General features: G+C 35.2%; 1 protein-coding gene across 1 annotated transcript; it reads left to right on the forward strand.

Moving 5' to 3' along the window:
• The first annotated feature begins 484 nt into the window (after positions 1-484).
• Positions 485-3,465, forward strand: LOC125842729 (probable ascorbate-specific transmembrane electron transporter 1). Its single transcript, XM_049522056.1, has 4 exons — positions 485-667; positions 1,895-1,943; positions 2,126-2,325; positions 3,202-3,465. Exons 1-4 carry the CDS (start codon positions 485-487, stop codon positions 3,463-3,465), a joined length of 696 nt encoding a protein of 231 aa, XP_049378013.1.
• The last annotated feature ends 11,194 nt before the right edge of the window (positions 3,466-14,659 follow it).

The following is a 14,659-nucleotide window of genomic DNA, read 5'->3' on the forward strand; positions in this document are numbered from 1 at the left end:
AAATTAACATAAAAAATCACAAATAGACAATGGGACCATTGTTAATAGACGTTGGAAAAGGTCAATAACATATATTGTTCAAAATTTATATGAATGACCGGCCTGACGGATATTACTTAATCGTAGTTACCAACCAACCGTTTAACTTTTAGCATATCGCATCAATTACCAATTGGGACATATGAGCCTTAATTTGAACATGTCCAACGAAAGCAGGTGAGATTTCATTAAATATATTATTGAAATACCCAGAAAATTTCACAATTGCTATTTTTTGAATACGCATTGGATAAATATGTGTTGTTAATTGTTTAAGTAGAAAGAAACAAAAATAGGGACAAATGTAATTTATCAGATTTTGTAATTAGCCTAAGGTAACCTCTATAAAAGGACTTATTTAACCATATCATGTAGTATACGTATAATAATCAATTATTCTTTCTCTAATTTGTGTGTGTCCATTAAACCATTTGAGTGGAGATCAATGGAGAAGGCAAATAATAGGAGCCGTGCAAGCTATCGAACGGTAGGGGTGTCAGTGTCCTCGCTTTTGACCTTCTTTGCACATTTGTTGTTCATAGCAATCACAACCTTACTCTTGGTTTGGCTGCTACACTTCAGAGAGGGACTTTCTTTCACTTCAACCAATAAGATGAAGCTTTTCAATGTAAGTGTCCGCTCATTTATTATTCTCTTTATTTCAATTTATTTACTATTACAAAATTCAAAAATTCTTTCTTTATTTCTTACACTTCATGCGTAGTCAAATTATGACTATTAAATTGGGGCGGAGGGAGTATATATATTGCATTCCTTAAATTTATGGGATTATTCCCTTCAATTCTTTATTTCTTTTTATTATATGGAACGCAATTTTAAGGTAAAAAGAAAAGGCTTTCATCACATAGTACAATGTACTCGTTGAACTTGTTATCTTACATATTCCATGAAATTTTTGTACCATAAAACTTAAAAGTGTCGACGTGCGTGGATAAAATAGAAATTTAAGAGTTAAGAAGCTTCTCAAATATAAAAAGAGTGATGACCAAGCTCACTATTAGACAATGAGAAATTAGTGACCGACAAATTTTTGTAGCTAAACAGTAAAAATCTCATACTAATCTCATTTAGCTATGGATTATAAAAAATCCAACAAGCTAGGAGCATTTTAGTGATGGATTAGATGGGAATTACCGACAAATTCCATTGCTAATTTCATAAAGAGAAGTCTTCGTGGAGGAGCAATTTTCAAAGCTCTCCAAGACAACATAGTCATCATTGTGGAGATCGGTTAAAGAGCATCTAATGCAAAGGCCTTTCATTCCCTTGTTTCGTCATGCCCCCGTTCAGGGGACTAGAAAACGTCTTCATTTTCCAGTCGAAAGTGTGGTCACATATAAGATGAAATAGATTAAATATAGTTTCTAGTATTGTACTTATAATAATAGAATTTGGAAAGCTTTTTGAAACAGTTGGACGTGAATTTGTCAGCTGCTTTTGTTGAGTTTTAGTGCTCAACGAGTCTAAATGCAGGTTGAATTCATGTTCTCTAGTCTCCACCATAAAAAGAAGAATTAAGAGTTCAAGGAAATTAGAGACACTTGAATTGACAAGGATGAAATAACTTCTTATCTATTGAAGTTTTGTGTCGTTTTATTTTATTTTTTCAGGGCCACCTCTTTTGTGTAGCTAGCCAATTTTTATAAACAAAGATTTAGAGAAAGACGTACAATACTGAGTATAGTCCCACACAATATTGGGGCAAAAATAAATAATAAACATTTGGATATATTTTTCTTGAGCTGAATACTATGAGAATTGTCAATAACCTGTTATATAAAATATTTTCAGCATTCAAATAACTAATTTACTCCGTCTGCATGCATGCGCGCAGCTTCATCCATTCTTTATGGTCATTGGATTTGTCCTAGTTTCCGGAGAAGGTATGTAGTTTTTATTTTATTATACAAAATATAACTTCTTGTTACTCATGCATTATGTTTTCATGCACTCTAATTAAGCCCTTACCCTTGTTAACTTCCAACAAAATTGGTTTTAAAATATAAAAATAAAATTTCAATAGGTTTAGACTAAATTATACTATGTGAATGTGCTTTTATTACAGCTATAATGACATTTACCACTATCCCAGCAAGGAGGAGGACAAGAAAATACTTTCACATGTTTCTACATTTGATTGGTCTTGGTTCTAGCATTGTTGGCCTATTTGCTATATTCAAATTTCAGCATGATACTGCAAAAGTTGACCTTCTTACCTTGCATTCCTGGATTGGCATTTCCACAGTTAGCTTCTATGCCTTGCTGGTAAGAAATGAGTCAAATATTAATATAATATCTAATAAATTAAATTTCATTATTTGAAATGGATAACTCAGGTGGTTTCTTTGGTGCACATATGAATTGTATATTGTGATTAATTATCAAAGGGATATGACTGAAATTTCATTTACATACCTTAACTAAACTAATTAAGGTCCTATTACCTCTCGAACTCATTTTTTTGTTGATGTAATTTTGTACATTTTTTGGGCTTACGTGGCATCCTAACATCTCTCACACACCTCAACTATGCGGAGTCACGGGTGTCCCACGTAGGTGAAAAGGTATACAAAATTACAAAAAAGTAATTGAGTTCGGAGTAATAGGACCTAATTAGTTTAGTTAAAGTGCATGTGTCTATGAGATTTCAGTCATTGTCTATGGGGTTACTTGTGTCTTATCCCATTATCAAATACTTCTCTATCCACTTTTAATTGTCATAGTTTCTTTTTTTAGAGTCAAAGAAATTTTACGATACATTTTTTCAACGTGTTGATATGCAAAAAACTGCAACTTATAGTACTTTTCGTATAGTTTTTGAATATCTAAATTTTTTATTTAAAATATCGAATTAATGTAATTTAATTAATTTTGAAAATTAGTTAAATTGACTTTTGAAAAATGCAACATGACAATTAAAAGTGGACGGAGAGAGTAATAACTTAATTAACTCAATTCTAAGACAGACTTAATTAAACATGCATTAATTTCTAATGTTTTTACGCTTATTTCATCTTCATCTCAGCATGCATGTGGTTAAGATCATAAGATCTATCAAAGATGACTTGATTTATAATGTATCATTAATATTCAATTAGAAAAAAATAATGTCCTAACAAAAATCTTAATTTTTTTTAACAGTACTTTGTTTCATTCTTGGTATTTTTCTTCCCTGGGGCACAAAATTGGAGAAGGGCAAGGTTGGCTTCATGGCATGTTCTCTATGGAATTACAATTTTTTTCATGGCAATAGTTAGCACAGAGACTGGTTTGATTGAGAAATTCATGGCTTTAGGACTTCAAAAGGGCCAAGAAGCACTCATAATCAATTTCACTGGCTTATTAGTTCTTCTATTTGGGATCTCTATTGGCCTGGTTGTTCTTCTCCCAGTTTCATATTACTAGTTTGATCCTTTTGTTATTATTGTAATATAATTTTGAAATAAAGTAGGTATTTTTAGAGAATAGTTTGTCAAGTTACTGAAATTGTATGAATCATCATGTTAACAATGCAGAGAAATTTAGAGAGAAGATCTTTTCTTTACTTGTAACAGAATACAACTACTTGTAAAAGAATACAACTACATCTATATGCTTAATTAGTCCTTTCATGAAACACATAATTAACAACTATTTGTAGAGCTGATTTGCTGCCAGAAAATATGGAAATATGAACTTTAAGCTCCTTGAACAACCCTGTCATCCATATCACTTCTGCAACTGAAGATGCCATAGCCCTCTGCTCTGCCTCTGCTGAACTCCTAGAAATTGTGGCTTGTTTCTTTTACTTTCATTCTTGAATTCTTGGGGTTTTAATTACACATTGATCTTTGATTTTTGACTTTGCAATTTAATTCAAGATTTTGAATTTTCAACATTCATATTGTAAGTTCATGATTTCTTTGAACCAAATTATTATAAATTGTGAGCAAACAATTATGAGTAGCTAAATCCACAACTAGAGTTATGGGAACCATGATGAATTATCGATGTAAATCTAATAAATAGTAATTCTTGAATGGTGTACATGCATGTATTATTTTTCTCTTCAGTTTGATTGATAATGGAGGCCTACGTTAGAACTCGCTTTATTCCTACTTATCTGACCAAGGGATTAACGAATGAAAAAAAGGATTACACAATGAAGGTTTGAGGCTATCAACCCTCATCTAATAGCTTGAACTTACCCAGGGATAACTAATTTGGATCAACGATAAGGGTTAGTAAGGCATACACCTGTAGTCCGTAGAGTGACCAAGTTTGTGGTAAAATTCATCTACTTAGGCATCCATCCACTTAGATGATAAATAACTTACTGATCTTGCATGCTACACACTAGACAAGGTTTTGACTATAAGGTTCTATTGTGCTAAGGATTCACGGGGAACACTAACACCCTAGTTTCGTCTTATATTGAGTTAAAACAAGTTAAATTGTTACTTGCTACTTGCTATTATTCCCATCAATTACTTTCTAGACAACCCCCCCCCCCCACCTTTATGGAAATAATACGACTTAGAGCATGAAAAATAACAATTGAACTAAGTCTAAACATTAATCCTCTTGGGATCGACTCTAACCTTCGTTAGGTTCTTTATTTAAACAATGATCGCTTTATACTTCTTTTGAGAGGTTTAATTTGGACGTATTAGGGTTAGGGTCTGATCTCAGTCGGGGTCTCAAAATGTGGTCGAGGTTGGGTCTCGAGTCGAGGTCGGGTCTCAGGTTAGAGTCATGATTGGTGTTGGGCTCAGGTCTAAGGTCGGGGTTTCAAGTTGGGTCTTAGGTCTGGATCGGGTCTTAACTTAGGTTCGGGTCTCGAGTTGGGGTTGTCACGATCCGAGACTACACCATGGACGTGATGGGCACTCGAAAATCATTGATGGCCCTCATGCGAACCTTCATCCTGACTGACTACAAACAGAAGACTAACTCAAGTGTACATAAGTATCAAATTGGAAGAAGTGTTTAAAAATAATTTACTGAATCTCAAAACTGAACTGGATTTACTGAGTATGAAACATAAGCTTTAAAGAAAATATCTGAAAATGAAAGATTCTCCAAAACTGTTTATCTATGAAGCCTCTACTATTAAGGAAGGACGCCGAGACAAGACCCATGACACCTCAAAACTATTAACTGGAAAATAACTGTGAAGTCCTCTGGAATACAATGAGGCTCACCAAAGCTAATTGGAGTGTAGAATGATCTCAATGAAGCGCCTATTGATAATCATAAACACCTATATTTGCATCATAAAAGGATGTGTCGAATGACATCAGTATATGGAATGCACGAGTATGTAATATGACTGAGTAAACAAATAACTGAGCTGAATGACCGAAAGCAACTCAACTGAATCAATACATGAACATGAAGTGAAAACCATTTAAGCTTTACAATAAAATATACAATGAAAGGAACATGAAAATAATATACTTTATTTGTGGGGAGTTTCTTTTACCGACAACCATTCCCATGAGCCTAGCAATGATACAACGTCCCGCCACACGTTGCAAGGGCCCATCCTATACCATGTCAGAGGTATAGGATGATATCGTGACTATGAATCCAACTATATGCCTTCTCAGAGGCGGTGAGGTGACTCATGAAGAATCAATGCTATCCTATCCTACGTTGGCTACATAGTTTTATGGGCCTTCTGAGTTATAAAAAACTCTAACTCAACTCGGTGCTCGATACTACTCCAAAAATAATTAATATAACTTTTGTGCTCAATTCACCCATTACAAAGAATGAACTTTTGATATTACTTGAAATACTTTTCAAAACATGAGACGTGTTTACTTTCTTGAAAACATGCACTTATGAACTTATCTTTCAAGTCCAATAATTAACATAGGTACATATGTGTATATATATATATATATTGAATAAAATAACATTATAAAATCTAGTTTTTATGAAATAGAACCTTTAAACTTTTTCTCAAAACTCGGTTTGAAACACAATGATTGGCTTTCAAAGACTCTCAAGACGTATAACTCAATTCGTAGGGTTCATGCGGAATTATGGATATGACCGACTCAACTTGAGGACCTCAATAATCATATAAAAACTCATGAATACAACTCTTTCTCAAAAGTCATCTTTACTTTCTCAAAAACCCAGTTTTAAACTAAAGTGTTAGCTTGAAAAAGCTTCTCAAAATTTAAAACTCAATTCATAGGGTTCATGCGGAATTATGGACATGAACAACTCAATTCAAGATTGTTAATGCATAACATATAGCAATTCAATAATTAGGAGTAGAATTTCAAATGAAATAGAAATTCGAGAACTCAAAATTAACTCATCTCAAGAATACTCAAATCTAGGTGTAGAATCCTAGATTACTCTTTTACTGATTTGAAAGTAGATGTAGGGCGCGAGGATGAACTAGTCTAATACTATGATAGCCTTACATACCTGGAAGAACAAGGTTCTTGAAGAATCTTGAAGAAGAACTTGATTAGAAGCCTTCAAACCCTAACTTGATGGAGAACAATCAAGAAAACCCTTCTTGAGATTCTTGAATTAGTTTCTTGAAATCTCTATGGCCAAGAATTATGATTTTCATTAGTGATTCACAATTGTATGGAAGAATTTGAGTTGGAAATAATGGAATTCTTTGAGAAAACTTACCTTGGAGAAGAATCTTGAAAAAAGATTGAAAGAATATTGAATGGATTCTTCTACTTTGATTTTTCCTTAGGGTTTTACCTTCGGGTTTGAGAGAGAAGAGAATGATGAATTAAGAGACGAAAATCCGATTGTTTTGGGTCTTTAATTAGTCAAGAAATTTGTTTAGGGTTTTCTTAGAGGTAAAAAAAAGACAAAAAGGGCCCTTTTTAATATTTTCTCGTCGGCTAATTCGTCACAACACTATATCAGGTTACTAAAATGGTCATAACTTTTTACTCAGAAATTGGATTGATGCAAAATTGGTGGCGTTGGAAAGACGAATCAAACACCTTTCATTTGATAGGTTAAGGGCCACGTAACTCCTTATATTCCAAGGGATATGGATCGATAAGGAAACTTTCAACTCGATCTACTTTGCGCTAGGAGTTTCTAGTGACCTTAATTGATATCCAAAATCATTCCCACACTAAATAATTTACCTTTACACATATGGACAATTTAAGAATCACCTAATATGTGACCCTACAAGTAAATGAAGAATGGTTCGAGTCTTAACTTAGAAATTTTTGGGGTGTCATAGGGGTCTTAGGTAAGGATTCAAGTCGGGGATAGGGTCATTTTTTTGGGGTCAGGGTGAGGTTTGGGGTTTCGAGTCAAGGTTGAGGTCGGGTCTCAGGTCATGGTCAAAATCGAGTCTCGGGTTGAGGTGAGGGTTAGATCACGGATTGGGGTTGAGTCCGGGTCTCGGGTCTAGGGTGGGGTCGAGGTCTATCCTCAGATCGAGGCCGGAGTTGTATCTCGAGTTGGGGTTGGGATCGGGATCGAGTCTTGGGTCAGGGTTTGGGTTGGGATCAGGTCTCGTGTAGAGGTCAGATCTAGGGTTGAGGTTTGGTTTTGGTTCGGGATCGGGTTGGGTCTCGGGTCGGGGTTGCATTGAGTCTTGGTTCGTGGTCGGATTGGGTCTCGAGTCGAATCTCGGGTCTTCTCATAATTTTTTTTTTCTGATTTGTTGTAATTAATACTCTTTATTTGTTTGGTGCAAGATAGTTGTCAGCCAGAGAAAATTATTAGACGTACTTTGTCTGCTTGCCACATAATTTGTCTTTTGTTTTTGAAGGTAAGAGAAGGGGGATTAAGACTTTCTTTCTATCAATTAGAGTTCGATTAAATTTGAATGCACGAATTGCAGAATTAGATGTGATATTCTTAATGAGATGTCTTTTTTTAATTCACAAGAATCTAATTCAAAAATTCTGATTAAAAATGGAAGAATATACCACAACTCAGATTGATCTACTCTCTTTCTTGTTTACTTTGTGACTCTTCAAAAGTGCTATAAAATTCTCTCTTGGTTAGTATCTTAAAATCATTATATCTTAAGATTACTCAGTCACAACTCACATACTATCTAATTATAATCACTTTATTTTTTTAACGTTTTAAGGGGATTGAAACTGTTCTTGTATAGCCTTTTCTCTTGTGTAAGTTCAGTCATATTGATTTTGTATTGATTTAATTATTGCATTTCGTTTTACAACACTCAATTTTCATGTCATAGACAAAGTCGGATCTCCACTTCTGCCGTGTGAAATGATTGATAAGTTGTTTTCATGGGCCATATAATTTGAAGACTCATAGTTAATGTCGCTATCACTTGCCAAGATTACAAAATAAAAAATATATTCTATTATTTTCCTTGTTCATATCGAATTCATCTCAACATAATATTTAGTGATTAATAAATATATTTTTATATAGTCTTACCTTATTCAAATTTACTAGAAAAATGAAATCAAAATAACTCTTTTGTCTAAACTTTCAAATCTATGATTTTTAGAAATATTTTTAAATTCTTTGTTGATATTAATAATTTTTTAGGATATAAGTAATAACTATAAATTGTAATTTGAATGGAAATATACATTCTTCATTTCTTCATGTGTCAAAATATGTCTATTACCGTGACTTTAGAATGATAACGTTAGTGTCAATCAAGCTATGCCTTAATTAATTTTAGAAAGATAATATCACTTCACCTTTTTCTATGTCAAGCTATTTTTCTATATCAATTTATATTTCATGATATTTTTCTGTCTTTCTGAAAGAAAGCAAATGATTTTTGGAAACTTATGTGTACGTTGTAAAATTGCGTGTTTGTGTTGCTCTTGTCTTTGTGCATATATTTTTTAGAAAATAATTAAATATACCTACTTAAATCAATTAAATTTATCTTTAATTATATATACTATAAAGCCAAATCTACCTCTTATGTTACCAAAGTTAACAAAAATACCCTTGTTTATAAGAAATTTTATTTCTCTTTCATTTTACAGTATTTTATTTAAAAAAATTATTTTTTTCATTATTAAATTTAGCTGATATGTTAGAAGTACCACGTTTAGACAATATAATAAAATTTCTAATATGAAGCTTTCTAGATAAGTTTAAACAAAGTTAGTATATATTAAAAGTTAAAACGACGCGAGAGAGGTAATCTTCTTCATGGTTCATTAGTTCCGTATAGACTTTTTATGGTTTGTTTGGTATGATGAAAAACATTTTTTGAAAAATATCTTTCAATTTTCTCATGTTTGATTGTTTTTTTTCCAATTTTAACTCTTTTCTTGACGTCCCGACTCATATCTTTCAATCAAGTTCAATTTCAGGAGTTCTACATACCCGAATTCAATTTCAAAAGACCTTATGGATTCCTTAATGTCTTGGCTAGAAGTATAGACTAGTCAAATCTCAAAACAAGATCCCACCCTTCCCTGGATGGTCCTAGGCATCACCTAGCCCAAATTCCATTTAAGGTAATGAGATGAGTGGACTCCTTATAAGCTTGGACAATCCTCCTCAATTTGAGCTAGCTTTAGGGGCTTGAGTTAGACTTAAGACCTAATTTAACAAGGTTGGCCTAGCCAAGAATTTTCAAGTTACTACCCAGAAAGTTTTCTGGCCCAAATTTCTTCTCTATAGACCTACTCATAACGCCTGGGTCAAATTGCTACACAAACACACTCTTAGTAACAAAAATTTGTAGTAAACAAATCTTATAATATACAAGTTTCAAATACTTTATAATTATACAAAATATTATGGACAAATTTAAATTATGATTTTCAAAAGCTTTTTTTGAAAAAATCGTCGTTGGTACATCTCGAATTTGTAACCAGTACTCTTTGTTTGTTTGGTGCGCCAAATTGTCCGGCAGCGTTAATTATGGGCTTATAGCATATTCTCAAATAATTATGCCTCGATCTAGTCGCCACATAATTATCTTTTGTTTTCTTCTAAATAAATATAAATAAATGCTCAACAAGAGGCAATGCTCTATTGCTCTTTGTTGTCTTTTTGTTTTCTTTATGACTCTTTAAATAGATTATGAATTTTCTATCACTACAAGTTACTTCCTCCGTTCCTATTTATATGTCATTATTTTAGGTTTTATGTCTCTTAAGAAACTAGATAAGTGACACCCCAAACTCAAGGGGTGCAACTGGCTCCTAATGCCAAAACTAAGGCCCGAGCCGACCCTGCTGAACCATTTGCTACTAGCGCATGACAGCCACACGCAATCAAGAAATCAAACAAGTATATCTCGGCTTAAAACTAAGCCATCGGCCGGCAAGGCCCCTGTCAACTGATCTATAAAAGAAACAGCTACTCCCAGGAGATCAAATAAATAAATAGCCAACTAGCACAGAAGTCCTGATTGGGCCATCGAGGCCACCATGATATCTATACCAAAACTAAAAGCAGGTATATATCAATACAATACATCAAACAACTCACAATCTTCAACAAACCAACAACATAGGCCAGTATGGCCATAACGTAGCTATACACCCCACACACTAGTCTGCAAACCTCTAAGAGTAGTAAAGATTAGCGGGACAGGGTCCCAGCCTACCCATAAAGATATATACAACAAAAGGTAACAAACCTCCCAACTCTGGTAGCTCCGGAGGAAAGGGGCTAGCCAACCGAATAAAATTCAATCCTGTTGCTGAGGAGGTCTACTCAGTCGTCTGTCAGGACCTGCATGCATGAATGCAGCGCCCCCAAGGAAATGAGGCGTCAGTACAAAATAATGTACAGAGTATGAAAGGAAATAGTCTATGATGAGGTATCCTGATATACTGAAATAATCTGATAAATAAATCAAGGATAAGTTAAGTGTACTGACCTGCTCCTAAATCTAAACTTATCAAAAATAATAAAACAACAACCTAACCAAGCCCCCATAAGCTCAGCAGGTACAAACACCACAAGACCACCTACTCAGGCCCCCATAAGCCCGGAAGGTGCTAGTCAGCCTATATATACCCCTATCAGTAGTCCCCTAGCCCCGTAGGCAGTCACATAGCCCTCTTAGGCATAATGTCATTTATGCATTGATTTTGTGAAATGACAAAAATTAAGGACCATCTATAGTACGGACAACATATAAGTAGAAACATAAGGAGTAATATATAGTATTGTCTCTGTCCCAATTTATATGACTTACTTTCCTTTTTAGTCAGTCCCCAAAAGAATGACACATTTCAATATTAAGTAGCAATTTAACTATAAATGTTTATTTTACCCTTGATGAAATGATTTACAGCCACACAAATTTCTATCATTCATTTTGGACCTCAAGTTTTAAAAGTTTTCATTTCTTTCTTTAACTCTGTGCTGAGTCAAACTACCTCACATAAAATGGGATAGAGGGAGTATGTAATAACCAAAATAAAAAGTGAATATTGATGTACGTTCAATAATTAATATATATTTTAAAAGTAAGAACAACTTAAAATCTATATCTTTTTAATGACCTGGAAAGTCATGTTTAGATATTTCCATAAAATTACGATTTTACCCCTCTCGATAGTTGTCCCGAGTCATTTATGATCAGTTTGTGAAGCTTGTTCAATTTTTTTTGAAAAGCTATGATTTATGGAAGTTTTTTGAGTTTTGGAAGGTCTAAAGTGTTTAAACGTAGTTTTTGATATCAATTAGAGTTTGAGTCTCGAACAAGGGTATTTCTGAGTTCGTATCTAAGTGTTTGACTTGCCAATAGTTCAAGTGATAGCACCAGCGGCCTGGAGGTGTGTCTCAAAGGATACCCGTTCCTACTTGGAAGTGGGAGCGTGTCACCATGGACTTTGTTGAGAGTTTTCCTACCACCATGGGTGGTTATGATTCTATTTGGGTGATTGTTGATAGGTTGACCAAGTCCTTCCGTTTCATTCTAGTTCAGGTGAATTACATGGTAGAGAGTTTAGCTCGACTCTACATTAGTTAGATAGTTCGGCTTCATGGACTACATGTATCTATTGTCTCCGATCAAGTTGCACTATTTACTTCTCACTTTTGGAGGGCCTTACGACATGGTTTGGGTATTCGGCTAGACATTAGTACAACTTTTCACATTCAAACGGATGGGCAGTCCGAGTGGATGATTCAAATGTTGGAGGATATGCTTTGAGTGTATGTGTGATTGACTTTGGTGCTCATTGAGATTAAAACTTGCCTTTAGCAGAATTTACCTACCACTAGATTTATGACTCCAGTACTTAGATGATCCCATTTGAGGTGTTGTATGATAGGCGTTATAGATCCCTAATTGGTTGGTTTGATACAATGAGATGAACTCTTTGGATACAAACTTGCTTAGATATGTCATTAGGCATGTCTATATGATTCAGGGTAGGTTGTTAACGGCTTAGAGTCGACTAAAGAGTTATGTAGATAAGAGGGTCCGAGATTAAGAATTTGTGGAGGGTGATCATGTTTGGCTCAGAATGTCACCCATGAAGGGTGTGATGACGTTCGGGGAGAAGGAAATCTTAGCCCTAGATTCATTTGTCCTTTTGAGATTTTGAGTCACATTAGAGAGGTGGCCTATTGTAACACCCCGTATTCAAAATAGACAAAAATGCAGATTTTGAGAAGTTGCAGGTGCAACTTACGGTCACCATCCACGGACCGTAGGTCAGACCATGGCCCGTGCTGGTGGTCCGTGGTTTGCCACTGCAACCTCTCCCCAGCCAGCTCAGAAAATTGGTTAAGTCTCGACTCACGGACAGACCCACGGTCCGTAGATCAGACCACGGTCCGTGGTCTGTGTCCGTGGATCAAGACCTCCTTACCCAGCCTCTGACATGAACTACGGTTGACCAGCACGGACCGTCGTTCGATCCACGGTCCGTAGGTCTAACCGTAGATCGAAGGATAGCAGCCAGTTAGCTGAAAATTCTGATGGGTCAACTTCAGATGGTCATAACTTTTAGCACAAAATGAATTATGTGTCCCATGACCTATGGTTAGATAGATAATTGAATTATCTTTCCAACGCCACCGAGTTTGCTAAATTCCGACCTCCGAGTAAAAAGTTATGCCCGTTTTAGTGAAGACCTGTCGGGCAGACTCGAACTACGGACCCAATCTACGGACCGTAGATTGACCTACGGCCCGTAGGTCCATTCCGTAGATCACTCCGACAGCAATTAATTCAGGGGTCTTTTGGTCTTTTCCTATTTCGTTTAACCCCTTAGATACGTCGTTTAAACCCTAAATCATGAGGTTTTAATCAGTTTAAACCTAGAAACATAACTAGAACTTATCCAAGTCAAATCATTAATCAAAACTTAGAAAATTAGAAGCAAGAAGGGAGAAAAAGGTCAAGAACCCTAGTTCAAGAACGCAGCAAGTTTCCTTTAGTTCCAGCACCAAAATCGAAAGATTTCTCCGTGGAATTCGTCACCAGGTATGTGGGATTTCACTAGTGGGTTCCTTTCGCCCATTAGGTCCCTAGAATTCAGTCAGATTCTTGATTCCATGATTATGAACAGACCTAGGGTTTCTAGAATTATAGCAGATCATCATGAATTAGTTATTTAAATGTTCCAAATCAGATTATCATGTTATTGCTCAGTTTATCACATGAATTTCAGAACCCTAGCTATGTATTTCTTTAGTTCTTGAATTACACATGCTAGGTCAGATATTTCAGTATTCAGTTTTACATGCCTCAGTTTATGAATGCATCATTATCAGATTAATTGTTGCATTCTCAGTTTGCATGTTCAGTTTCGAGCTATCCAGTATTTACAGAAACTCAGTCATAACCAGTTAACCAGTTAATTCATTGGGAGTAGCATAATACCGAGTTGGACTAGGGTTTCAGCGTACCCATATAGTCCCAGAACTACGAGCCACGTAGGTGTAAGTCCCCTCTGTGGGCAACATCAGTTTAGTGATCACGCCAGCATGCCTCTATACCTCTGGCAGGGTATATTGGGTCCTCTCGATGGGGCGTATACATCGGACTCCACATTTAGCTCATGTGGTTTTATGTCGGTTATTAGTAGCTCCCACAGTTCAGTCAGACTCTATTGCATTGACCATATTTCAGTACAGTCAGTATTCAGTCTCAGCATGTTATAAATTTGGTCATTGCATCAGTTAGCTCAGTATTCAGTATTTTCAGTATCTATATCATGTTCAGATTATTTCATTGCTTTATTGCTTTGTTCAGTTATATGTTATTTCAGCTTTACTCTATCCTGCATGCTCAGTACCTTTCAAGTACTGACGCATACGTGCGCTACATCTTCTCGTGATGTAGGTTCAGGTTCTCAGCATCCAGATCACGCTTAGATCGATTCCCGATCTTCAGTTCAGCAGAATCAGTGGTGAGTCCTCATTCTTCGAGGACAATAGTCATGAGTTTCTTTTCAGTATTTTTAGTCTTTAGTTTCAGTTTTGCTAGATCTAGTTGGGGCATGTCCCAACATTTCTAGTCAGTTTAGAGGCTTATTTCAGACATAGTTAGATTCAGCTTAGTATTTTGAGTTTGATATTTCTTTTGTATTAAACTCTCAGATTTGATATATTCAGTTATAGTATATGGGTATTCCCCATCTTTTCAGATTTATTTATGAATTAGCTTCCGCATCAGTTTATT

This window comes from Solanum stenotomum, chromosome 10 (genome assembly GCF_019186545.1).
Source record: "Solanum stenotomum isolate F172 chromosome 10, ASM1918654v1, whole genome shotgun sequence".
NCBI classification, from domain to species: Eukaryota; Viridiplantae; Streptophyta; class Magnoliopsida; order Solanales; family Solanaceae; genus Solanum; species Solanum stenotomum.

What these genes read in the sequence shown, in the direction of transcription:
- LOC125842729 (XM_049522056.1), top strand. Translation starts at nt 485, where the DNA reads ATGGAGAAGGCAAATAATAGGAGCCGTGCAAGCTATCGAACGGTAGGG. An exon ending in ATAAGATGAAGCTTTTCAAT is followed by an intron (nt 668 to 1,894) that starts GTAAGTGTCCGC and finishes GCATGCGCGCAG; the next exon opens with CTTCATCCATTCTTTATGGT. An exon ending in TGTCCTAGTTTCCGGAGAAG is followed by an intron (nt 1,944 to 2,125) that starts GTATGTAGTTTT and finishes CTTTTATTACAG; the next exon opens with CTATAATGACATTTACCACT.